Source organism: Galeopterus variegatus, unplaced genomic scaffold, assembly GCF_000696425.1.
Source record: "Galeopterus variegatus unplaced genomic scaffold, G_variegatus-3.0.2 Scaffold12218, whole genome shotgun sequence".
Taxonomy (NCBI): domain Eukaryota; kingdom Metazoa; phylum Chordata; class Mammalia; order Dermoptera; family Cynocephalidae; genus Galeopterus; species Galeopterus variegatus.
Window position 1 is genome coordinate 4,735 of NW_007738329.1, and position 25,148 is coordinate 29,882.

The following is a 25,148-nucleotide window of genomic DNA, read 5'->3' on the forward strand; positions in this document are numbered from 1 at the left end:
TTGAGCGCGGTGCGGGCGTGACACCGAGGGTTGTGATCCCATTACCGGTCACGAAAAAAGACAAAAAGGAAAAAAAAAAACAAACTAAACATTATGCTCAGTGAGATGAGCCAGGCAAGGAAAGACAAACGGCAGCAGCATTCCATTCCTGCGAGGTCCCGAGAGGAGTCAGATACAGAGACAGGAAGTAGAGTGGAGGGTGCAGGGGCTGGGGGAGGGGGTGGGGAGTTTTTTCATGGGGACAGGGTTTCAGTTGGGAAGATGAGAAAGTTCTGGAGATGATGGTGATGATCACAAACAGTGGACTGTGCTTGATGTAGCTTGACCACTTAGAGATGGTTAAGCTGGTAAAGTGTGTGTGTGTCACAATTACACAAACTAATCCAACAAACCACCTTCAGCTCCATGTTCCTCTGACCACCACTCCCCTTTCCTGTTCCTCTTCATAGCAAGCTTCTCTCAGAAGACTTGCTTCAGTTCTCTTGCTGCTCCTCCCTGGTCCCTGCCAAGGCTGGCCAGGGACCCCAGGGACTGACCTCACCTGTCCCGTGGCCTGGGGCTCATTCCTGACATCTCCCTGTTCTTGTGAGCAGCGCGCTCCTGTGGTCAGCAGATCCACTTGTCTCTCCCGCCTGTCTCTCCCAGTTCACCGGATGGGGCCTTCCTGCCTCAGTGGCCACCAAATTGTCAGCTCTGAGGAACAGTGCTTGTCCGCGTTGTGCATGGCTCTGCCTTGCTGGTGGGCAGCTCTCCGTGTGTGGAGCAAGCGAGTGGGCTCCTGACTGGTCTGTTTGCCGCCCGCTCTGGCCTCCTTGGCCCAAATTCCTCACAGCATAGATCTTTTCAAATGTACATCCTGCTGCAGGCCTGGGCACCGACACCCTGGCCTGGCTGGGCTTGTGGTGCCTCAGGCCTTTTCTGGATGACCGGGCCCAGGGTTCCTGGTGCTGGAGGCAGCTGTGGCTGCTCTGCACTGTCCTCTGTTGTGTCCTGTGGGCTTCCTCCGCCTCTCCACACTTCCCATCTGCAATGACGACGGGGCCAAGATTGGCAGGATCACGTCCTAGCACTGACTACACTGTGCTTTTGGTCTTCAGAGAATGTGCACAGCCTGCTTTTCCCATCAGGAGCTGACGTGTGTGGTGGGGACCCTCCAGCCCCTGGCAGCGACTGTGCACACAGCGGTTTCACACGGAGAATGCGGGGGGAGGGGGGCCTGGGTGATATGGCACCATCTGAGACCAGCTGCAGCAGAGCGTCCCCTTGGCTCATCTGGGCAGGGAGGGGGCAGTGTGCTTTGGCATCTGTGAGGGGAGAGAACAGGATGCACTAGCCTCTCCCTCCCACCCTCTGACCTGTGAGAGCCACAGAGTCCGCCTCCAGGGCAGTTGGGGAGGATGGCACACAGGGGCCATCGCACAGATACAGAGCCACCCCTACATGTGCTGTGGTGTCAAGGGGCAATGCTGGGGCTGCCCAGTGTGTCCTGTGCTCCCTGTTGACACCTTCTCTTGTTGCCAGAGCTGCCACGAAGGACACTGCCCCTTCATGCTGACCGAGTGCCCTGCGTGCAAAGGCCTGGTCCGCCTCAGTGAGAGGGAGCGCCACTCGGAGCACGAGTGCCCGGAAAGAAGCCTGAGCTGCCGGCACTGCCGGGCACCCTGCTGCTGGGCAGACATGAAGGTGTGTGGGCAGGGCGCTGAGCTGGAGAGTCAGTGCCCGTGGTCAGGGCTGGTCTGGCTCCTTTGTGCTTGTGTCCACCGCCTCAGCCCTTTCTTTGCAGCCAAGAGGGTAGGAGGTCCTTGATGAAGCCAGTAGAAAGCGCTCCATTTCAGAAAAGCACGGGCACACCAGGTAGAGAAGGGCGTGTGATGCTCAGGTCACTGGCACTCTGCAGGCCTATGCTCCCCTGACTGCCACTGAACAAACCTCACTCACTGTCTTCTCATCCCAGAGGTGCTCAGAATGTGTCTCTAAAGGGCCCAAGCTGTGACACCACGTCTGAGCCGTGGCAGCCGTTGTTCACCATCACCTGCTGGCTGTGTCCGTGATCCCTATTGTCCCTCAGTGTTTTCTGTGGTGATCAGGATCAAAATGGGGTCCTTCATGCATCACTGAAATGTCTGGGGAGCCCCTCCATCTCTTATAGTCCCCTGTGAACCTCCTTCTGTGCTGTGCCGTGTGTCCGTCCATCCAGTCTCACCTGCTCTTCTGCTGACTCATGCCCAGGGTTGGTCCTGTGTTCCTCTCTCCCCTCTCCCCGACAACTATGAAGGGGACAGGCCTGGCTCAGGCCCACCGCAGCAGCACATCAGGGGTCTCTTGGAGATGTCCTGGGTGCCTGATGGGCGCATGCGAGGCCAGCCCGGTCCATCTGCTAGAAAGTCCCGCCTGCCTGGCACTTCCCACCTAGAGCGGATGTTCTCCATCCTCATCTGGACACAGTCTTCCCAGGGTTGCTAATTGGTGGCACTCTCTTTTTAAATCATCCCTGATGGCCTTGTCTTTCTGGTGTTGCTCTGGAGGCTAGCAGAACAAAGAAGAAAGGTTAAACACCTCTGAAGCTCCTGCGGGATCCCACCCAGGGTTGAGTGCCATCTCAGGAGGGTCAGAAGGTGACCAGAGCATTTCTGTGGCCCCGCGGGTGCTGGCCACTGAGCGTTGTGGGCACCCCCTCCTCACCCACAGCCCCATGCCCATTGTTGGCGTCCACACCTAACATTCCTGACTGCTTCTCTTTAAGGCACACCACGAAGTCTGCCCCAAGTTCCCCTTGACTTGTGAAGGCTGTGGCAAGAAGAAGATCTCTCGGGAAAAGGTAGGTTGTGTCCTCACACCTCTGAGGACCACAGGGACAGGGCCTGAGTGCTGGCAGTGAGGGTCCCATAGTGCATGGTGTGGGGTAGGTATGACCTGGCGCCCAAAGGAACAGTGGCCCAAAGCTTCCATGTCTCAGGGTCACGAGATGGCATGATGTGTTCAGGCATGTTGGCTACTCTTCTGAGCATGCCAGTGGCCAGGTGGCTGAGCCTAGAACCCTTTTCTTTAACCTCCAACATACATTGTTATTTACTTTTTGGACAGGCCATTTAAACCTTCAAGTTGTCGTTGCCCTACACATGCCACTTAGGAGAAGTGCTGGTGTTACCCTTGAAGCTTGGTATTTGCAGCAAGTGATCTGGGGTGGAGGGTCTGTTGCCAAAGCAATAGAGCATCGATGCCTTGGGACAGGGTCTTGTTCCCTCACATCCCTAGTTCTGTAAGGAAAGTAGCTTCTTACACTGGGGTGAGTTAACTGCTCCAATGACACCTTTGGGAAAGGAGGTTGGGAGGTAACGTGGAAACATATTTTCTCACCCTCTGACCTTCTTGGACTGGAAGGGGCAAAGGTGGCTCACCCAGAGAGGCTGCAGCCACAGGAGGGGATGCAGTGTGTGCCCACGTGCTAGAGGTCAGGTTGACGTCTGCAGTTGTTGGTCCGTGCCTGGCGGCAGTGTGGCACTTTCTAAGCATGTGCCCATTGGCCTGTTTGGTTTGTTTCCATTTAAATAAGGGTCACAGCTCGAGTCCTGGGATGGGCAAGGCCGACGGACAGGGAGTCTCTCCTCCCCAGTACAGGGTCTGTCAAGTGTCACGCACTGTGGATTTGGCTGAGCGAGCGCTTCCTCGGGTATGGTTTGACCTTCCCTGGAGGCTAGAGCTTGCTCTCGAAGCCCAATGTGAGGGTCACCTCTGTCTTTTGATGGGAATGTGGAAGAGGGGCTGCGGCTGACATTACACCCCCTTTGGAGGCCGGGACACCAGCTCGATGTCCCACTGCTGTGAGGCTAAGCCTGGTCACGGTTGCCGGTGCTGTCCCTGCTGGGCCATGCTGGAGCTGATCCACATGGGCGTCCTTGGCCTCGTGCCCTCATCTGCATCGGCTCTTGGGTTGTCCCGGGATGGTTTGTACTGAGAGGTCACAAGTTTACTCTTTCCCTGTGGTTTTCTATTTTCAGAGGGAAAGGCGGGTTCCCCAGGCAGCCCGGGGTGTCCAGTGGGCTTTGTTCCCGCCCTCCCCCCACCAAAAGCTGAGTGCGTTTTAATCTACTACGTCTTTATTTTGGTGCTTACGGGCCTCACCTGCAGCCCGAGGGGACCTTCCAGACACCCCTCACCTCTGGAGCTGCCAGAGCCGATGCCACCTGCCCCTCTGGACGTAGGGACTGTGGTCTCAGTGCCAGGTGTTCCTGTGGCCGTTGGTGCTCCTAGTCCCTTCAGAGGACAGAGCTAAGGATGTGTCCACACTGATATTTTTAGTTTATGTGTAACACTCAGGGATTTCTTTTTTAATTTTGTATTTGTATTTCTTCTATGCTGAGAATCTTGGTTCCTGTCAACATTACCGTGCTAACTTACTTGCTTTATTCTGTACGTATTGTAGGCTTAAAGTCAAAATAGTAATATTATTTACAATAAGACCACGGAATAAAGTTTACGATTTCTTTGAAGTTCTTTTTGTCTTTGGAAGAATGTCTTACTTCCAAAGATGAATGGTGTAGCTGCTATGTTCTGAGGTCAGCTGGAATAAATTTTTCTGTGTGTTTATGTCACTAACTGTATACCAGTTAGTTCATTTGCTTCAGGTTTTTTGTTAAAGTTTAGGGATTTTTTTCTTTTTGATTTACTTTCGTTCTTTGATTATGTAAGACATTTACATAATTCCAGAGTCAACACTATGGCAAGTTTGCTTGGAGCAGCCTCACTCTGGTCCTGTCTCATCATCTCAGGCCGCCTCCCCCACATGTTTTGTGGGGAGCTGTTCTGCCAACCTCAGCATGCCTGGGGGGCTTGGGTCAGGCTTCTCACCCTCATTTCTTTGGACACATGCAGGGCTGAGCTGGGTGTGGGATGTTGCATGTTGGGAGCTGCTGGTTCTTTGAATGCTGGTCTGTGGGCTCACTGGACCAGCTAAGAAGCCAGTGGATGGCCACCGTTCCCTGGTTCCCAGTCTTTGATAACGTGTCTGTCCATTCATGAGGAGGATGATAACTGTAGGGAAAGGTTATTTAGTATTTGCTGGGGGTGATCCTTCTTCAGCCCTTAAAGGAACCCTAGGGGAATCATTTGCCAGATGAGGAAACTGAGGCTCGAGGCGGCCAGACACCCAGCTGCGGTCTCTGTGGCCCTGGCTGTGGGGCAGTGTGGTGGCGCCTGGAGCTCCTTTCATTCTCCAGCAGTGCTTTGCCCCCGCACTGCCCTCCCCTTGGCAGGAACGCCCCATGGCAGCATGCAGCAGGCAGTTTCTCGGCCCCTTTTTGTGAGCCTTCTGTAGTGGAGATGTCCAGGCCTGGATGGAGTGCGAGAGCCCCGTGAGAACTGGCCCTGAGGCCACAAGGGGCCGGTGCTGGTTCTGCTCCGTTCTTGCCTCCTTTCCTCCCAGAACCAGTGCTTCATCTGGAAATACTTTAGCGACCGCAGGGGTCCTTACGTTATTTTAAGAGGAAATACATCGTGGATTCATACTATTTCTATTTCGGATTTTTACCTAACTTTTGTATTTATATTTATTTTTTTTGCAGAAAATCTTAGTTCCTGATGACATTAACCTGCTACTTTGTTTTATTCTACTATAGCTGAATGACTCTTCATAGTATTAATTATTGTAATGACAATAATCAACTGTCAATAACTTCATAATAACAGTACTGAAATTAGCACTAACTATATGAGTAACTAATTGTGTGATGTAATTTTCTATCTAGTTCCTTTTGCTTTTAGAGTCTGTACAACCAAATTGCTGTGTTTTAAAGTCACTTGTAGTTTTGCTGTGACAAGCTGCCATTTCAGTAGACCATTAAGCTGCATCTGTTAAATTTCAATTTTGAGTTTCAAAGATTGCTCTTTTTAAAAAAGTGCTTTAGGGGCCGAGCCCGTGGCGCACTCGGGAGAGTGCGGCGCTGGGAGTGCAGCGACGCTCCCGCCACAGGTTTGGATCCTATATAGGGATGGCCGGTGCACTCACTGGCTGAGCGCGGTGCGGCCGGTCTCAAAAAGGACAAAAAAAAAAAGTCCTTTAGTTCTGTAAAGTAGTTGCATGGCACCAAAGTGAAAGCTGCAGAAAAGGTTTGTCCTGAGAAGTGTGTCGCTGGGTCCCCTTCGGGCTCTGCCACACCCCTCGGCAGGGAGACGTGCTGGTCCCCAGACTTACCAGCAGAGGGGGTGTTAGCCTTGGGTTTTCGCCAGTGGGATGTGAGAAGTGCCTGGGACAGTTTCAGTTTGCATTTCTCAAATTGTGAATGGGGTGACTCTTGTTTACCCAAGGCTCACTTGCATTTCTCCTGCTGGGGAGCGTCTGTCTGGCTCCCGCCCATTCCTCAGTGGGGTTGTTGGCCGTTCCTTTCTCAAATGTCTGGAACTCTCTGTGTATAGGGATACAGCGGAAGTCAACTGTCATTTTGCTTTATGTAAGGATGTTTCTCAGTTTTTTCCTTCGTTTCTGGAGGGCACTGTTCGCAGTTTTTCTGTTGAGTCAGCATTAGGACCACTCCCCACGCCAGGCATGGGGGAATCCCGGGGTTCCTTCTGGAACATGCAGGTGTGACTCTAGTGTCTGGTGTTCTGGCCCGCTTGCCACATCGCCTGGGAGCTGGAGAGGCAAGGGCCGCGATCAGCTTTCTTCATCCGGCTGTTCCTCATCCTCACACCCATTGTTAAAACACTAGTCTCTTCTTCCTTCCGTGATTCGAGATGCTGCCTAGTTGTATGCACAGTGTCTGTGTGCAGTGGGGCCTCTCCCGTGGTCCACCAGTGTTGTCCAGCAACAGCACGTGCAAAGGCTTGTGCCAGGGACAGGGCTCCTCATTCCTCTCTGGGCTTTGACTCCAGAAATCGACCCCAGGGCCTCCACCCCCCAGGTCCTGTGCACAGGGCTGCATTCTGTGTGGCAGACTTCCCCGCAGACGTGAACTGGGTCCACAGGCATCCTGCGGTGCTAGCCCACCTCGGTCACGGCAGAGCATGTGGCAAGTGCGTGTGCATGTGACTTTGGACATGGGTTGTCAGGTTTCACTCAGCATGAGAATGTAGAGGCCACTGGGTGTAGCTGATGATCCTTCGACTAAGTTCTGGTCTGGTCAGGGCTGAAGTGGCACTTGTGACCTGACCTGTCCCTCTAGTTTCAGGACCACGTCAAGACTTGCGGCAAGTGCCGGGTCCCTTGCAGGTTCCATGCCGTCGGCTGCCCTGAGATGGTGAGTCTGAGGGTCTGCCGTGGAGGCTTGCTAGGCGCTGGGTGGGCTGTACCCTCGTCCTGAACGTGCTGCTCACTCAGTCTCCAGCCCCTGCTCCTCCCTGTTTCCTTCCAGCCTCCCTGACTGCCTCTCCTCGGTCTCCATCCCAGCACCCCCTCCTCCCGCCCTCGGGTGTCCCAGGCCCAGTCCCCAGGCAGCTCTGTCCACTCTTGTCCTCTTGATAATCTGGTAGTGCCCCTGGCTTTGACCACCACCTGTCTCTGAGAACGCCCAAATGAGTGCAGCTAACTGCCGCCTCAAACCTCTCTGCATGTCTAGTGGACGTCTCAGACTTACCATGGCTGGCATACCTTGACCACTTGTCTGCCCACTGTCCCTGTGCCCCCATCCTCCTGTCTTGCCCACAAAAGGACACCACCATGACCCAGTTGTGCCAGCCAAAGCTCCGAGCACCCGGCAGTTATTTGGGTCCTTGCCTGTGTCTCACACGTCACATCCAATCTTACAGAGAACCTTGCCTGCCTTAGATGGATCCTGGTTCCCCACCAACACCTCCCCCATTTCCAGTCACTGCTCCTGCACGTCACCCTCATCTCTCACCTGGACACAGGCCGCGGGTGCCTGATGAGCTTCTCCCGTCCACTGCTGCCTACTCTGATGTGTTTACATGGAAATCAGATCATGACACTTTCTTGCTTAAAATCCTTCTGTGGCTTCCCATCTTCACACCTGGACGGTGACTCAGAGTCCTCTTTGTGGCCTCTGATCTCACCTCTGCCCTGTCACTGCCCTCAGTCTCCTCCCGTCTAGAGCTGCATGACTGCCAGATTCCCGTGCATAGACCCCCCCGCCCTGGCCTGCTCTGTTGTCACCTGTCACACATGCCCATGTCTGTTTCTTGTCCATCTTTTCCTGCACAATGGGAGCCTTGTGATCAGGACTCTGTTGTGTCCCCTTGAGTGTTGCTGGGCTAGAGGTAGCCCTGGCCAAGGTGGGTATGTGGTAGATGGAGGGGAGCAAGCAGAGTGTGCAGACCCTCCCCTGGGCAGCTGGGGACCGGGCATCCCGCCAGTCTGACCTGCCTGCGCCATGAAGACAGGGACAGTTCACAGCATGTGTAATGTTGGCCGTCGAGGTGGTGGTCTTTTTTTTTCCCTGTGTATGTGTATTTATTGCTTTGTTTTTATTTTTGTTTGTTTTTTTTGGTAGCTGATTGGTACAGGGATCCAAACCTTTGACCGTGGTGTTATAATCCCTCTGTATCCAACTGAGCTAACTGGCCAGCCCGAGGTGATGGTCCTGTTTGGTGACTTGATTATATATAACCTTACATGCTTGGCTTTTTTGTTTTTCTAATGCCAGTGAAAAGGCCAGTCGTTGCCTCCTTTTTCTCCATCTGTGCTGGACAGTCTCCTGCTTTCTGTGGTATGGTTCTGGTCCACTTCCTGCTCAGATGTGGCATCCACCATCCCCAGGGAGCCCAGTTCTTTGAAGGAAGTGGTTTTAGAGACCACTGCTGGGGCCCCAGGGCACTTACTACGACTGCCATGGTCCTTGCCATGGGCCTTTTCGGTGGTCAGAGATAAGAAAGTACATTGTGAGTTTACGGCAATGCATCCCACTCAGATGAAGGACTAGGGTTTGTGCTGACCTCATTGAACCTTACTGGGTCTCCCCCATGCTTGCAGACGTGCACCAGGCTCAGCCATAACGTTATAGTCCCTGCAACTCCCCAAGGAGGACCGAGAAGCATCCTCTTGTCTAGTTCTTGACTTCCCAGCGCCCCTCTGCTCTCTGGGTGGTTGTGCCTCTAACTAGGTTCACGTTGTTTCTTTTTACTTGTACTTTTTTTGAGAATGTCTTTAACATTTTTTAATTTTGTTGTGGAAGTTTGAAAACTATTTAGTTGCAAAGTGGGTGTGTTTGAGGAAGGTCAGCTTCCACCCTGTCGATCCACCTCCCCCCGTGGGCAACTTTTTTAAAGTGGTGTTTTCTTCCTTTTTATTTTAAATAAAAGCAAGTAAGTTAACTTAGGAAGGTTTACATTTTTGAAACGTAGTTGACTTTCAGACAGTGACACATTTTAGCTGTCATGTAAATGAGAAGGATGAGAATCCTGGACGCGAGCCACCGCCAGCAGTGCTGGGCGTTCTGTGCTCACATGGCCCTGGGTCCCCTCAGTCCAGCTGAGGCCCCTGCCACCATGGGCTTGCCTGTCACAGCCGAGCCCCTGCCCCATATCCACAGGTGGAGAGCGAGAATCAGCAGCAGCACGAGGCGCAGTGGCTGCGGGAGCACCTGGCTCTGCTGCTGAGTTCTGTCCTGCAGGCTACGCCCCTCCCAGGAGGACAGGGCCAGGTGAGCGAAGAGATCCTGCAGAGGTGTGAGACCCTGGAGAGGAAGACAGCCACCTTCGAGAATATCGTCTGTGTCCTGAACCGGGAGGTGGAGAGGGTGGCCATGACTGCTGAGGCCTGTGGCCGGCAGCACCGGTTGGACCAAGACAAGATTGAAGCCCTGAGCAACAAGGTCTGTGCCCAGCAGGCAGGCGTTGGGGGCGATGTTCACGCCCCGCAGGTTACAGCGGGCCGTGCAGCTTTAGAGGCTGGACGGCGCAGAACTTGATCCACAAACCCCGCCCAGTACGGTTTCTACATTAGGCTTTGGCTTCCTTCATTTCTCTCGGGGACCCAACTCCAGGAGGTTGTGGAGGTGGGCGGGCTAGGCTGCTTCTCTGAGCTGGGAGGGCAGAGTCAATGATGGGGAGGTGCCCGGCCAGTGCGGCTTCTGAGTGCACTTTCTGGCCCAGAGCCCTGTGTGGATGTGCAGCCTCTCCCTAACCCCCAGGTGGAGTTGGAGGGTCCTATGGGGATGGAGGTCCCTCACTCCCATATGAGGGAAGGGGTCTCGGCACCTGACAGGTGCAGCAGCTGGAGAGGAGCATCGGCCTCAAGGACCTGGCAGTGGCCGCCCTTGAGCAGAAGGTCCTCGAGATGGAGGCGTCCACCTATGATGGGGTCTTCATCTGGAAGATCTCAGACTTTGCCAGGAAGCGCCAGGAGGCCGTGGCTGGCCGCACACCCGCCATCTTCTCCCCAGGTGTGCTGCTGGGTGCCCGGGGTCCCCTCACCTGGGGCCACATGGAAGGGACTCTGAGGGCCGGGCTGGGTGCGTCCCTGGCTAACACCAGGAGCGTTTACTATTCCCTGAGGAGGAGTCTGGAGGCTGAGGCACAGCTGGTGTGTCCCCCTCTGGCAGGAGTTGTTGGGTACCTGGCTGGCTTCCCCCCAGGTACCAGCTCTCAGTGTGCTCCTGTCACTGGGCACACAGCCCTTCACTGTGGTGGGACCCAGCCATGGACAGACAGAGGACAAAGTGCGGGGCTGGGGAGGCTGGTGGAGGACAGGAGGAGGGCAGGTGCTAGGCAGGAGATGGGTGCTCAGGGTGTCGGGGTCGGGGTCTGGGCTAGTCTGACCCTCCGCGGTTCCGTTTTGGCATCTGCTGCATACAGGAGACCTGTGGGGGGCTTCTCTTCACCCCAGCTCACAGGGCCTCTGGAAGGCAATGCCAGACAGGGAGCGAGGGAAGGGTTCCCGGCCAGACCTCGCCTTTCAGTGCTCCACTGCGGCTGCTTCTGCAGCGCTTCCAGAGGTGGTCCCCTCCTGCACGGCCTTGCTGAGCTCCTGCGGCCGTCTTTGGCCCTGGTCAGGCTCGTCTTGCTGCTCAGTTGCTTGCTTCGCAGACTCAGCAGCGCCGGTCAGGACGTGCCGTTGCGTGCCATCTGTTCTCATGTTCACTTGGTGAACCTACTACTGAAACCACAGGTTTAGGAGTGAGGCTGAGATGTTGTAGACTCCTGGTCTTTGAATTTAACTTGGCACTGCTGGTACAAGTCCCTGAGTGCTGGGGGTTGCGGTGCTCCCATGCCTCCCACGGAGGGGCCACTCTCCTATTTGGCCCATCCTGACAGTGCCTTCAACAAGGGCCAGAAATGGACAAAAATCACACACTCTGTCTTCTCTGAGTTGAAATGATAAAAATGAAAGTTTGTTTTAGGTCTAAATGCGAGGGAACACCCCAGGCAGCCTGCAGGGCCTGGCACCACCCTTTCTCACCTGGAGGCAGGTTAACGCTTCTTTCTGGAGGCATCCTTCCCTTTGCAGACGTTTTGTTCAGCTGAAATGTACCTGCTATGATTAGGGTTCTTGGGAGTTCCCACAGTGAGAGCAGGTGAAAGGTCAGCATTGGTGGAGGCTGCCTCAGTGACGGTTTTTGTGGGAGCCATGCTGGAGCAAGAGGCTCTGTCTTAAGTTGTCTGCTTCGGTGCTGCTGGTGAGCTCGGCTCCAGTACTAGGCGAGGCTGTGGGAAGATGAGAAGGAGGCTCTAGACACAGTGCTCAGAGCCCTGCTGTGGAGGCTCCACTCCCACAAGTGGGCAGGGTGAAAGTTGATGTTGATGCAGTGAAAGCCGCCAGGATTGCTGTCTGCAGGTTTGCTGTGCACATCTGGCTGCATCTGGCTGTCATTCCTTCCTGTGCACCTTGTTGGGTCTGAGGGATGTCGGCTCTGCCTGTTCTAGATTTCCACCCCAGCTGGTGCCTCTTTCTGTGCCTGCTGGGCATGGACTCCCCTTGCAGCTTTGCCAAGAGCCCCAGCTGCTGGGGTGGGGGGCTCCCCTACAGTACTTCACCGGCCCTTCAAGTTAACAGTTGTTGCGTGCATCACAGGTTTGGGGGTTACATTTAAGGTTCTTAAAAATGTTTCTAATTACTAGTTTTGTTTTATTATTATTTTTAATAAATTTGTTTTCATTAGCAACTAACTCTGCATAGTTTGAGAGAGGAAATCTCTCTTTTTGCTCCCAGAGCCTGAATGTTTCTGTGTGCATGTTTCTGTTTCTTGGGGACAGGCAATCAGGTAGGAAGAGCCCTGCCCTGCCCTTCCCAGGTGTCAGCTCACTGGCGCCTCCCCCTCCTCCCCAGCTTTCTACACGAGCAGGTATGGCTACAAGATGTGTCTGCGCATCTACCTGAATGGTGATGGCACCGGGCGAGGAACACACCTGTCCCTCTTCTTTGTGGTGATGAAAGGCCCGAACGACGCCCTCTTGCGGTGGCCCTTCAACCAGAAGGTGCGAAAGGCTGTCCCTGTGGGCTTCCCTGGGGGAGCACCTGGGAGCCTCTCGGGTCAGTGCAGCTGCAGGTGGCAAGGCTGCCTGGGATAGGTAGCTGAGGCTCACTAGATTCAGGCATCTGCAGCAGGCGTGCCATCCCGAGGCATGTTGGCACTAGAGTGGAGCACCCTGGTGGGTTCTAGTCTGCTCCGGGGTTTCTGAATGCTGGCCACGATGTGGGTAGCTGGCTCATGACCCACCAGGGCCAGCAGCTTTGAGGACCCTGCCTCAGAGGGCGTGTTTCAGAGGAAAGAACACACAGAAGCCCTCTATCTACAGGGCAGCTTAGTACAGGCTGAATATTCCTTAACCAAAATGCTTGGGATCAGAAGTGTTGCAAATTTTGGATTTTTTCAGATTTTGGAATATTTGCAGATACTTAATTGGTTGAGCACCCCTAATCTGAAAATTTGAAATCAGAAACGCTCCAGTGAGCATTTCCTTTGAGCATCATGTTGGTGCTCAAAAATTTTCAGAGTTTGGAGCATTTTGGATTTTTGGATTAGGGATGCTCCACTTGTATTTTGAAAAACAGACACCATTTCTGGTTAAAGAATTGAAGATTCAGAGACTAGGGTGAATGACAGTGGTCTCTTTCATTCACCAGAACAGACGGGCACCCTGCCCCTGCCCCCCACAGCCAGTGGATGTGGGGCATTGGGGGGTGGGGAGGGAGGCACCAGGCACCCTCATCTGTCGCTGTGGTTCCAGGTCCACGGCCCCACAGAGGCAGGCAGTCTTGGTTTCCCTCTGAAAAGTGCTCTTCTTCAAGGGAGGGTAGTTCATGCTTCACGATCTCTTTGGCAAGAAAATGTCTTTGTCAATAAATATTATTCAGAAAAAATACAAAACAATACAAGTTCAGGATGATAAGCTTTAGACTAAGATCCCAGATGTCAGGGGACAGAAAATGCCACTGTAGGCCTAGACCTCCGGACAAGCTGCACACGCTGTGGCTGCGTGCACAGGAGCCACTGTAGGAGCAAGGCCAGCCGGCTGTGTGGCCTCAGCCCCGCCTCACCGTCTGGTCGGGGTCATAGGGTGGCTCTGTGTGTGGCCACCTGCCAAGGGCTCTCTAGGTGTCTGACCTCAGGAGCTGCAGTGCAGGATGCTTGGATGCCTCACAGACCAGTGTGCTCTCTCTCGGCTCTCCTCCCAGGTGACATTGATGCTGCTTGACCAGAACAACCGGGAGCACGTGATCGATGCCTTCAGACCCGACGTGACCTCGTCCTCTTTCCAGAGGCCGGTGAATGACATGAACATCGCAAGCGGCTGCCCTCTGTTCTGTCCTGTCTCCAAGATGGAGGCCAAGAACTCCTATGTGCGCGACGATGCCATCTTCATCAAGGCCATTGTGGACCTGACAGGGCTCTAGCTGGCTCTGTGAGGAGCCACCACACTGGGCTGGGCCAGGGCCAGGGCCTCACACACAAAGGCAGGCGGGTCTGTGCTTGGGCACAGCCAAGTTCCCCGTCACACCACAGGGGCTGCCAGTCCTCAGATTTCAGAGACTGCGTGGAAGGCCTGGGAGACGGCTCAGCCCATGCACCTCACGGGACTGGCCGTGGATCTTCAGGTGCTTCCCAGGGTGAACCGTCTTCACAGTCTTCTCCGTACACTGAAGGGAGAGGCCCTGGGTGTGCTCAGAGGGGGAGCACATGTTAGCAAGGGGCTTTGGAGCAGCACACATGTAGCAGGAGTGCAGTGGGCAGCCCTGCATCCCTCCGGTGTGGCAGGCAGAAAGCAGGTGGGGGCTCCTGCAGGAGAAGGGGTCACTGCCGGCCGGCCAGGCAGCCACTGAGCAAGGAACCCAGTGCAGCTGGGCTCTGTCCTCTGGTCCCTGGAGAGGAGGGAGTGTTCTTAGACCCCTGGGTGCTTATCTGGACACAGCTCCTGCCTGTGCCAGTTTGGTCAGGTCAGCGGGCAGGAGAGGGTGCTGGCCCCTGCTGCCTCTGCCTCAACCATGGTGTAATGTGCGGGGCACACAGTACAGCTCCCCTGGGTGACTTGTCAGCTGCACCGTCAAGCTGAGGAGGAATTTTTATTAAACCGTACATATCTCTGTGGTGATTGGTGTTCTTTTGCTCCATTTGGCCTGTGGCTTTCAGCTTTGGCAGTGGTGACCCTCTGTGCGACTTACTGGCTGGTTCTCCTCCCATGGACCCCTCCCCACAGGGTGCCCGGCCCCTGCCTGCCTCTCCAGCCAGCTGGGGGCCTCTTTTCCTTAAACACTCTCATCTCTCTCTCTCAGGCTTTGGCAATGCCCAGCATTCCTTCCTCTGGAATGTTCTTCCCTGTCCAGCTCTTGCCCTCTTAGGCCTTGCCAGGGGCTCCCATGAGCACAGGGCCCTGTGTCTGTGCCCATCCTTGGCCCAGCCCACTCGGAGCTCAGAGCAAGCATGTGCCATGAGGACAAGCTGCCCCCTGTGCAGGGGCCAACCAGGGGTCCTGCCCTCACCAGTCACCGGGTGGTGTGTCCTCAGGACTGAGTGTGGGCTGGGCATGAGCACAACTGCTTAGGGCAGAGTCGTGGGCTGCCTGCCTGGGCCGCTGGCACCTTTATTAGAGAGTCTGTTGTAAGTTTGACTTTCCCTTGACATCCTTGTCCACGTCTGTATTCTGGAAAGTTAACACAATAGAGAAGCACAGGGAATAATGACTCCAGCACCAGAGCTGACGGTGTCCACATTTTGTGTCTACATGCACCCTAATTAACAAGGGATGGAGCAGGGGGAGCTCACCCCACTCTGTTCCTTCCCAGCCGGGCACCTCCTCAGCTCTCCAAGGCAGCTCACCATGAATTCTGTTCCTGTTCCACCTGGGTTTGGTTTGGTTTTAAAAGATGACCGGTAAGGGAATCTTAACCCATGACTTGGTGGTGTCAGCATCACACTCTCCAAGTGAGCAACCAGCCATCCCTATATAGGATCCGACCCATGGCCTTAGTCTACCTGGGTTTTTAGGTTTTGTTTCTATATGTTTCTGCACCCACAAACAAGGGTATTGTGTTTTTTAAAGGTGCAGAAATCATATACTGAATTATCTGCAGATAGCTATTTTTTTACTCAAGCTGTTTTTAAAACCTCAGCATGCTGGGGTACACCCAGGCTGTGGATTTTGACTGCTGTGTGTACTCCACTAGAGAATATGTCTTTTTCTCCTACTGAGATCTGTGTCTTCAAGGTTTGGTTTTTGTCAAGAGTGGCACACATCTACTCTCACTTGTCCCCTGTTGACCTGGGAGGAGAGTTGGTGGCTCACAGGTCCCCCTTTTTAGCTGTTGACAACTTGGCTCTGTAGAGGAGCTGCCCCCAGTGCCTCCACAAGCACCAAGAGAAAGTCGCATCACCTGTAGTCCCTGCCAGCATTTCGTGTGGTCAGGCTCTACCAGATGTCTGCAGTCTGCTGATGGTGTGTCATTGTAATTTCGCTGATGTCTCCACAGGGGTCGGAGATCTTCAGGTTTGTTGTGTGTTTGGAACCTCTCCTGTGTGAATTGCCTGTTGTTCTACTGGGTTGTCGGTCTTGTTTTCCTGCTGGTTAAAAGTTGTTAATATTCCTGGATACTAGTCCTTGGCTGTGTCTTTGAACTGTGTTTATGTTGCTGATACGCCAAAATTTAAAATGTGGATACAATCAGTTGAATAATCTCATCCTTTATGGATGGTGCTCTTCCTGACCTACTCAAGACTCCTAACCTTCCCTGAGGCTGAAGAATGCTGTCGTGGTGTTTTCTTGTAATAGTTAAAGTTTTTTTTTTTAACGTAGTGGATTTCTACATTTGGGAATTTGTTTACACATGGCTGCTTTTTTTTTTTTTTTTAAGGAGGTCACTGCTGGTTAAAGCAGGTAGATTATTAATTAAAAAAAAAAAAGCAGGTAGATTATTGAGGTAATTTATTTTCCCTTAAAATGAAGTGGAGCTGTGAAATGAGAGGTGTGGAAAAGTGCTCACCCACAGGGACAAAGACTGCAGCAGCAGACAGAGAGTTTGAACCCCTTTGGGAAGTGGGAGGTGGGTCAGGGTGCGGTAACTGAGCAGGAGTGTCACCCTCTGAGCCCATCCTGGCGGGGAGAGCTAGGAGCTGAAAGTGGGTCTGCTCAGAGACAAGCCAGAGCACTGCCTTCCAGGTCCTTCTTTGCTGTCCAGTGCAGCTGGGTGGTCCCCTGTCTATCCCCCCACCCTCATCCCCTGGGGAAAGGAGGTCTGGAGAACTGGTAGAAGAGCTCAAGACTACCCCCCACCACCAGCGCAGCAAGTGCAGGGTCAGGCTCCAGGCTGAAGAAGGGGTAGGAGTCTGCACCTGGAACTGGGCACTGGCCCCCAGGTGAAGACACTTCTAGAAGGCTGAGTCCTCTGGAGGAACAGAATGCTCTGTAGGAGAACCTGATCTCCCACAGAGATGGCAAGTCCTGCTCATGCCCGCTGAGTTACCAGTTTTTACACAATCACCATCATCATCAAATTTTAGGACATTTCTGAAAGAAAGTGAGCCGAGACGCCAGGTACCGTTCAAGCTTTATTAAAGGAAGAAAATCTGCTGGGCTGTGCTCAGAGTGGCAGGCAGCCCAGGGCTGCCCTGAAAATGGGGGACAGCACCAGGCGTGGGGGTGGTAGAGCTTGTATAGTGCACCAAGGGCTGGCTGATACCATCAAGGAGGGGCATTATGCTAATGTGGATTGGGGTGGAGAACTGTGTCCTTGCAGAAGCAAAAGGGGCTTCTGTTTAAGTCAGGAGGCTTCTCGTAAAGGGAAGGGGGAGGGGAGAGGAGGAGGTGGGCGGTGCCAGTTTGTACTTGGGCTTGTCTAAAGTGGTGCTGGTTATGTTGCAGATTTATTATTCCTGCCTTTTAAGTATAGGAAAAAGGGGGAAAGGGTGGAGGTCTCATTCTTCTGAAGCTACTTCCTGCTGGAGATGGGCAAAGATATGGAAAAAATAAAAGATTTATGTTGGTGGGTAAAACAATTAGGTGGCAGGGTACTGGTTTAGTGTGGGGAGGCTGTATTCTTCCAGGGAAGGGTCGCTGGTTCGGAAGGGCTGATGTCCTCCTCGCAGGAACAATTGGCGACCTTTTGGTTGGTGAAAGCCTGTATACATTCCTGCAAGAAATTAGAGAAACACCAAAAGAGGGACCAAAAAGCAGGATGAGGCACAGTTAGGGGTCCTAGTAGGGGCATAGGCCAGGGTACCCAAGGGTCCAGTGAAATGGTTTAAGTTGTCTTGGATCACCCCGGACTCATTTACATAATAACAGCATTCCTCCCCCAAGAAGAGGCAGGTGTCTCCCTTCTCGGCTCTAAGGAAGTCAAGGGCCTGACGATTCTGTAAAGCGACTGTCGCGAGTGAGGTGACCTGTCACTGGAGGGAGATGTTGTCTATACTTAGTTCTTCTGAGAGTTTTTGATAGAATTCAGAGGCAGTAGCAGGGCCCGCTATGCCAGTTCCAGTTGCAGGAAGGACCCCTGCCCCAATTAAAAGGGTACAGTTAGTGCCCTATGGGAGTGGGGGGGCACTTCCTGAGAGGGGGGGCCAAAGTCCCAGTCCCGCCTCCATCTCCATCTGTCTGGAGGGTGATGTCAGGGACGAGCCAAACGAATATGCAATAAATCGCATTGGGGGCAGGCAATAGGACACTTGCTGTCCCGGGCTCAGTTTACAGTCTGAGGAGGTGGTGGGGAAAGGATGATGTATAGAAGGTTGGCCTGTTCCCTAAGAAGATCCCTAATGAGTGAAAGAGTAGGGAGATACTGACTGGCCTAAAGGCAATGAGCTGCAAGGGACAGGTGTGAGAGTGAAGTGTCTACTGTACATAAGTTCGAGGGGGCTGAGGCCTGTGGACTTGCGGGGGCAGCCCGTAGGCGAGTGAGTGACTGGTGGGGAGGCCAAAACGAGGGATGATTCTGAGGTGAGAGCATGCGTCACTGCTGTAGCATCCTCTGAAGTGCAGGGAAAAGCCTCAAACCAACCTGGAAAGGTATCTACTAAGGTTAGAAGATAGCGTGTCTTTTTGTGGGGAGAGTAATATAAGGGCTGAAGAAGGTGTAGTAGGGGTTCATAGCCTATATGAACTGAATTATGGAAATCTAAAAGGATTTGCTCAGCTTGTATAGTAGGGAGGACATAGCGACTGGAGAAAGTATACCAGTTGTCCTTTCTCTGTGCCCCCAACTGTTGGAGGTGTTGTATTTCTTGGGGTGCGTATTGGGATAAGGGTGTAGGAGCCACGAGAAGGACCTGAGCAGGAGAGGAAGAGTGGGGGCCTGGTGACTGGGCAGCCTATTTTGCAGTTAGATCTGCCAGTTTGTTTCCCTGGGCTATGGGGTCATTGGAGGTTTGGTGTCCTCTGTAACTCCTTTGGGAGTTGTGCAGCCTCAATAGCTTGTGTTAGATTTACTGTGGCATAACCTGCCCAGAGGGCGGGCGTGGAAGTTGTGCTCCCATCTATGAACCATGTATTGGGATGTGGGGAGATGTGTGGAAAGGGACTGAGAAAGAGGTGTAAAGCCTCCATGCAATTGTGTTTTAAGTGTCATGAGTGTTTGGGGATGAGAGTGGGTGGCTTTTAAGGGAGGGCAAGGTTTAGAGGAGAACTGGGAGTTTTCAATGAAAGTAAGGTGGATAAGTTGTAGGCAGGAAAGGGAGAGAATTTACTTGGCCTTATGGCTTAGAGGGTCTTGACTGTTTGTTGTTTAAAAGTTAGTTTAGAGCTTTCTTATGCTAAAAGGGCGGCTGCTGCCAAGGCCCGTAAACAGGAGCCCATTCTTGAGATGTGGTGTCTAGTTGTTTAGAGAAGTTTGTAACTGGGGAGAAAATATCTCCTGCCTTTTGTCCTAGAACTCTGACTGCCAATCCTTGGGTTTCAGTAACAAATAGGATAAAAGGATGAGACAGGTTTGAGAGCGATAGAGCTGGGGCTGCGAGGAGAGCAGCTTTTAATCACTGGAAGGGAGAATGAATGAGCTTTGTGGGATCTAAAGGAATGGCAGGATCCCCTTTGACTGCCCCATAAAGTGGCTTTGCTAGCATGCCAAAGTTAGGAATCCATAGGTGAAGATACCCTGCAAGCCCCAAGAAAGAAAGGATTTCACCCTTTGTGGTAGGAGTAGGGAGTTCAGAAATTAGACTCTTGAACTGAAGGAGAAGAAATTTAGGCCTTGTTGGGGGACACGCGATATCTTCTGGAGGCCAGGAAATTAAGGAGAGCAACAGTGTGGGCCTGTGAGTCCTCATAGGAGGGGCCACAAAGAAGGAGGTCATCCACATACTGTATTAAAGTGCTAGAGGTTGGGCAGGGGGGGAAGTTCAGATAAGTCTTGAGCTAAGGCCTGGCTGGAAAGTGGGGGCTATCCCAACACCTCTGAGATAGTACCGTCCAAGTAAGTTGTTGGGAACAGCGTGTGCCAGGATAAGTCCTATACTAAATTGTATGAGCCATTAGGCTTTATAACTGGAAGGATGGGTGTATTAAAAGGCGAGCAGGTAGGCTGTGAGAAATGAGAAGAAAGGAGTTTGTGTATGATGGGTTTCAAGCCTATTAGGTGTTTGTTAGCAAGGGGGTACTGTGGGACATCAGGGAACAAAGAGGGGTTCCACAGTTTAACAAGGGTAGGGGAATGGTGCATAGCAATGGAGGGAGAAGAAGTGTCTTATACCAGGGATTAACCTTGTTCAAGGGGGAGGGGAAGGTGGAAGCCTCAGGGGCCAGGTCTGGGTGCAGCCTGTAACAGGGTATTATAGCTGGAGTTAAAGTGTTTAGGGTAAGAGTAGCTTTGACTTTGAAAAGAATGTCCCATCCCAGTAAGGGGGCTGGGCATTGAGGCATTATTAAGAATTTGTGTGTGAATTGGATGTGATGTAGGGTGCAGGAAGGGGGTTGAGTGATCCGTGGGTGGTATTCTGATCCTGTGACCCTTACTATTGTGATAGAGGATGGTGTTGTTGGTCCCGCATATTCAGGAAGGGTAAAGTAAATGGCCCCTGTATCAATGACAAAAGAGATCAGCTTAACTGCTAGGAGGCAAGTTACCCTGGGCTCAAGCATGGTGATCTCTGTGGGGGCCTCAGGCCCTGGGCATTGTTAGTCCTCCTCCTATGTGTGTTCATGTGAAGCCTCAGAGAGGCAGGTTAGGAATTCTCTGGGATTTTCAGTGGATCTCTGTGTGATTTCTCTAAACTTGTCATAATTGACTGACTTGTGAGTAGCCTTTTGGAGGCCATAAAGTAGGGGTGTGATCATATTATCCTGGAGATCCCGATCCCTCTGGCCAGCCTGGTAGTTCCAATTTGGGTCCATGCAAGGAGCAGCAACGGCTCCCACAGGCCACCTATTATTTTCAGCATGTACCTGAGCCACCGTCCAGACTTGCTCCTTGTACATGGACTCAGACAATTCCTTCCGTCCCAGCCACTTCACGGAAGGGTCATAAAAAGCCGGGGCTGAAGCGGGGTTGTTACCTGAGAAGGGGGAGAAGGGGAGGGGTTGAGTGGCTGAGGCTGAGCATGAGCTAGGAGCATTTGAGACATAGGACAGTTTTGACAGACAGAAGAACACTTTCAGAGACAGGAGAAGGCCTGAACAAGGAATCTCTACAGCTTTGGCCATTTGGGTGAGTGTCTAAATCGAGTGCCATCTTGTGGCCACTGGGATCCATTGTAATGAGGTGTTTGAGTTTTAATGTCTTCCTGGAGATGGCCCAGAGGCGTAGAGCATGGAGTACAGTAGAAAACGGGATGGGATGTTTAGGTTCAATGCCACCCTGGAGGCCAAGAAGTTGGCTAGGAGACAGCCCAAGGGCATAGAGCATGGAGGTTTGGATCATGAGGATCCTGTGTAGAGGGTGAGAAAGGGCAGTCAGTCCTGGTAGAAGAAGCATGCCAGCAAAGGGTGTCCCCTTTGGTGCCCACCTTTTCGAGAGAAAAGCCACCAACCGGCTAGAGGAGTGTCCTCCAGTAGCTGGGGGCACAAGACGAGTTCCTTCAGCCAGATGCCTGGGCTTCGTAGAGACCTGAGTCATAGAGAGAGTAGTCGAGGGAACCATAGAAGGAGGCAGGACAGACGCACTGACTCACCCTGAATCGAGGCTGGTGTTGGATGCATTGGTCTGAAATGGCAAAAGTGGAGAGTCCTGGAGGCATCCGGTTTCAGCAGGTCTGGGAAGGGCGGCCGAGGGCCAATCACCCGAAGAGAGAGGGGATCGTCCACAATGTTGGCCAAAACCCTGCCTGGGTTTTGGCACCATAATAAAAGAAAGTGAGCCGAGACACCGGGTACTGTTCAAGCTTTATTAAAGGAAGAAAATCTGCTGGGCTGTGCTCAGAGTGGCAGGCAGCCCAGGGCTGCCCTGAAAATGGGGGACAGCACCAGGCGTGGGGGTGGTAGAGCTTGTATAGTGCACCAAGGGCTGGCTGATACCATCAAGGAGGGGCATTGTGCTAATGTGGATCAGGGTGGAGAACTGTGTCCTTGCAGAAGCAAAAGGGGCTTCTGTTTAAGTCAGGAGGTTTCTCGTAAAGGGAAGGGGGAGGGGCGGGAAGGGGGTGGGCGGTGCCAGTTTGTACTTGGGCTTATCTAAAGTGGCACTGGTTATGTTGCAGATCTATTAATTTCATCACTCCCAAAGGAAACCTTCCCTCAGCCCCTGACAGCCACAAATCTACTTTCTGTCTCTATGGATTTGCCTATTCTGGAGATTCTTACAAATAGAATCATATAACATGTGGTGTTAGGTGTCTGGCTTCTTTGAGATATTTTCAAGGTTCATCCCCATTGTAGCATGGGTCAGAATTCCTTTTTGTGAATGAGTTCTCCTCCCTCGTATGGAAGGACCACATGTTGAATTCGGATTCATCAGTCAGTGGACATTTAGATTGTTCCCACTTTTGGAAACACTTGGTGTGGTCAGCATTTTAAAATTGTAGCCATGGAATAGCTGGATAGTGGTATGTAGTCATGGTTTTTGTTCTGTGTGTGTGGCTGGCCAGTACAGGGATTCCTAGTCTTAGTTTTAATTTGCTTCTCCCTAATGTCTAACGATGTTGAGTATCTTCTTTAGTGGGATGTCTGTGTCTTTTGCCCATTTTTAAATTGGCTTGTATGTTTTCTTATTGTGGAGTCTTGAGAGTTATTCATATATTCTAGGATACAAGTTCCTTGTTGGATACGTAGTTTTCAAATATTTTCTCCCAGTCTGTAGCTTATCTTTTCATCCTCTTAACAGTGTCTTTTTCAGAACGAAAATTTTAAGTTTTGTTGAAGTCCTTTTTATCAACTTTTTCTTCCATGGATTCAGCTGTTGGTGTCTTGTCTGAGAATTCTCTGCCTAACAGCCAGATCATGACAGCTTTCTCCTATGACTTCTAGAAATTCTGATTGTTTTCTATTTTCCATTTAGATCTATGATCAATCCATTTTGAGTTAATTTTTGCATGAAGTTTAGGTTTAGGTTCTTCTTCTTCTTTTTTTTTTTTTTTAATATGACCGGTAGGGGGATCCAAACCTGTGGCGTTGGTGTTGCCAGCACCACACTCTCCCAAGTGAGCCCCGGGCTGGCCCCTCCAGCACCATTTTTTAAGTGATTCTGTTGCATAGATTTATGGCCTCTCCTTTCTCCATTGACTTGGTTTTACACTTTTGGAGAAAGATCCTTTCTCCAACTGAATTGTTTTTGTACTTTTGTAAAAGTTAATTTGCCATATTTTGTGTGATGTATTATGTTTCATTGATCTGTGTATTTATTTCTTTATCAACACCACTGTTTTATTATGCTTTATAGTAAGTATTAACTCAGGTGGTGTAATTCCTTAGACTTTATTCTTATTTTTCAAAATTGTTTCAGCTAGTTTTGTTCTTTTGCAGTATATATAAATTTTAGAATCAGCTTGTATATATCTACAAAATGTCCTGCTGGGATTTAGACTGGAATTGCTTTAAATGTGTAGAGGGAGACTCTCATCTGTGTTGAGTCTTCCGGTCTGTGAATGTGGTATGTCTCCATTGAGGTCTTTGATTTCTTTCATCATTGGCATTTTGTCGTATTCAACGTACATATCCTGTATGCATTCTGGACGGGTTACGCCTCAGTGTTTTCTTTTTTGAGCTGTTATTTAGAGGTGTTTTTATTTATTTATTTATTTTAATGTGAAAATAACTCTTAAAAAGAAATTAGAAAAATCTAAGCAGAAATTTGGTGAAGGACATGAGCAGATAAGTCACACACCCCAAAGAAACACTTGTGGCTAACAAGTACATTCTAAGATCTTGCTGGTGAGGTGGTGGGGTGGCCCTGCCCTCAGTTCCTGTCTCAGGACCCCAGGCATCTGGAAGAGGGGTTATTTTTTCTATTTTAATTTCCAATTGTATAATTCTAGTTTTTAGAAACACAGTTGGTTTGTGTGCGTTGTTTTTACATGCTGTATCCTGGATAAAGTCACTTGGTCTAGGAGGTTGCTTTTGTTTGTTTTTGTAGATTTGGGGGGATATTATGTGCACAGAGGAATGTCATCTGTGGGTAGGACAGCCTGTTCTCCAGTCTTCTTGCCTCGCTCTGTTGCTGAGACCTCCGTGTGAGACCAACTGGTGCGGGGCAGGTGGGGGCACTCTTGCCTTTTTCCTCGTCTTGGGAAAAACGTGTCCTCTTCCACCATTAAGTATGATGTTGCCTGTACATTTTTTTGTTGATGTCACTTATCAGGTTGAGCAGGTTCCCTTCTGCTAGTTTGCAGGGTTTCTATCATGGCTGGATGTTTTGTCAAACACTTGTTCTGCCTCGAGTGTTCCGTTCGTATTGTTTTCCTTCTGTACTGTTAATATGGCAGCTTACATTGAATAATCTCCAAATGGTGAACCAGGCTCGCATTCCTGGAATAAACCCCGCTTGGTCGTGGTGTACTGTTCTTTTTATATATTGTGGGACTTGCTTTAGTAATATTTTTGTTGAGCACTTTGCATCTATATTCATGAGGGATATTGGTCTATAGTTGTCTTTTTGTATTGTCTTTATTTGGTTTTGGTATCAGGATGCTACAGATAGAAAACTGGTACCAAGAGTGGGGTACTTGCTATAACCAATACCTGAAAATGTGGAAGTAGCTTTGGAACTGGGTAATGGGTATAGGCTGGGAGAATTTGGAGGAAGAGGCCACAAAAAACCTAGCCTGGCATAAAGAGTGTTAAGGGTGGTTCTGATGAGGGCTCAGAAGAGAAGAATGGGATCAAAAGTCTGAAATTTCTTAGAGCTCACACCTGCAACTCTAGGCTGAGCCTGTGTTTATAAACCACTTTATGGGCTGCTTTCCCAAGCGCCCCCTCTGGTTCTGGTTGCCGGGACTGCCCTGTGCTCCTTCAGCCCGACATTTAGGGCTCTGGTCACTTGCTTGTCATGCCCTTCCTAGACTGGGCCACATCTGGGGGCCACGTGGCAGAAGAACAGAGGGAGAAAAGTAATGGGCGTGCTCTGAACAGCAAGGAAGTTTCCTGTAGCCACCACTCCCATTGCCACCAGGGTTGCCTGGGGGACAGAAGAGCAGAGAGAAGGGAACACACAGGGCACTAACACACTCTCTGAGCCACAGGAGTCTCCTTTCCTGTCCTTGGCTGCTCCTGAGGCTGCTCTTTCTGGGCCCCATGTTCACTTCCTGGCCATGGTCCTGAGACGGGGTCCTGCTGTCGCCCCTGGCACACCATTTCACTACCCTTTCCAGAGTTCTCAGTGGCTGCTCTGGGCTGTGTGACAAGTTTTG

General features: G+C 51.6%; 1 protein-coding gene across 1 annotated transcript; it reads left to right on the top strand.

Moving 5' to 3' along the window:
- The first annotated feature begins 1,327 nt into the window (after positions 1 to 1,327).
- Positions 1,328 to 14,474, top strand: TRAF2 (TNF receptor-associated factor 2). The gene is made up of 7 exons (XM_008595036.1): positions 1,328 to 1,683; positions 2,744 to 2,818; positions 7,158 to 7,232; positions 9,480 to 9,761; positions 10,154 to 10,331; positions 12,215 to 12,363; positions 13,565 to 14,474. Exons 1-7 carry the CDS (start codon positions 1,441 to 1,443, stop codon positions 13,781 to 13,783), a joined length of 1,221 nt encoding a protein of 406 aa, XP_008593258.1. The 5' UTR covers positions 1,328 to 1,440; the 3' UTR covers positions 13,784 to 14,474.
- Positions 14,475 to 25,148: the final 10,674 nt, after the last annotated feature.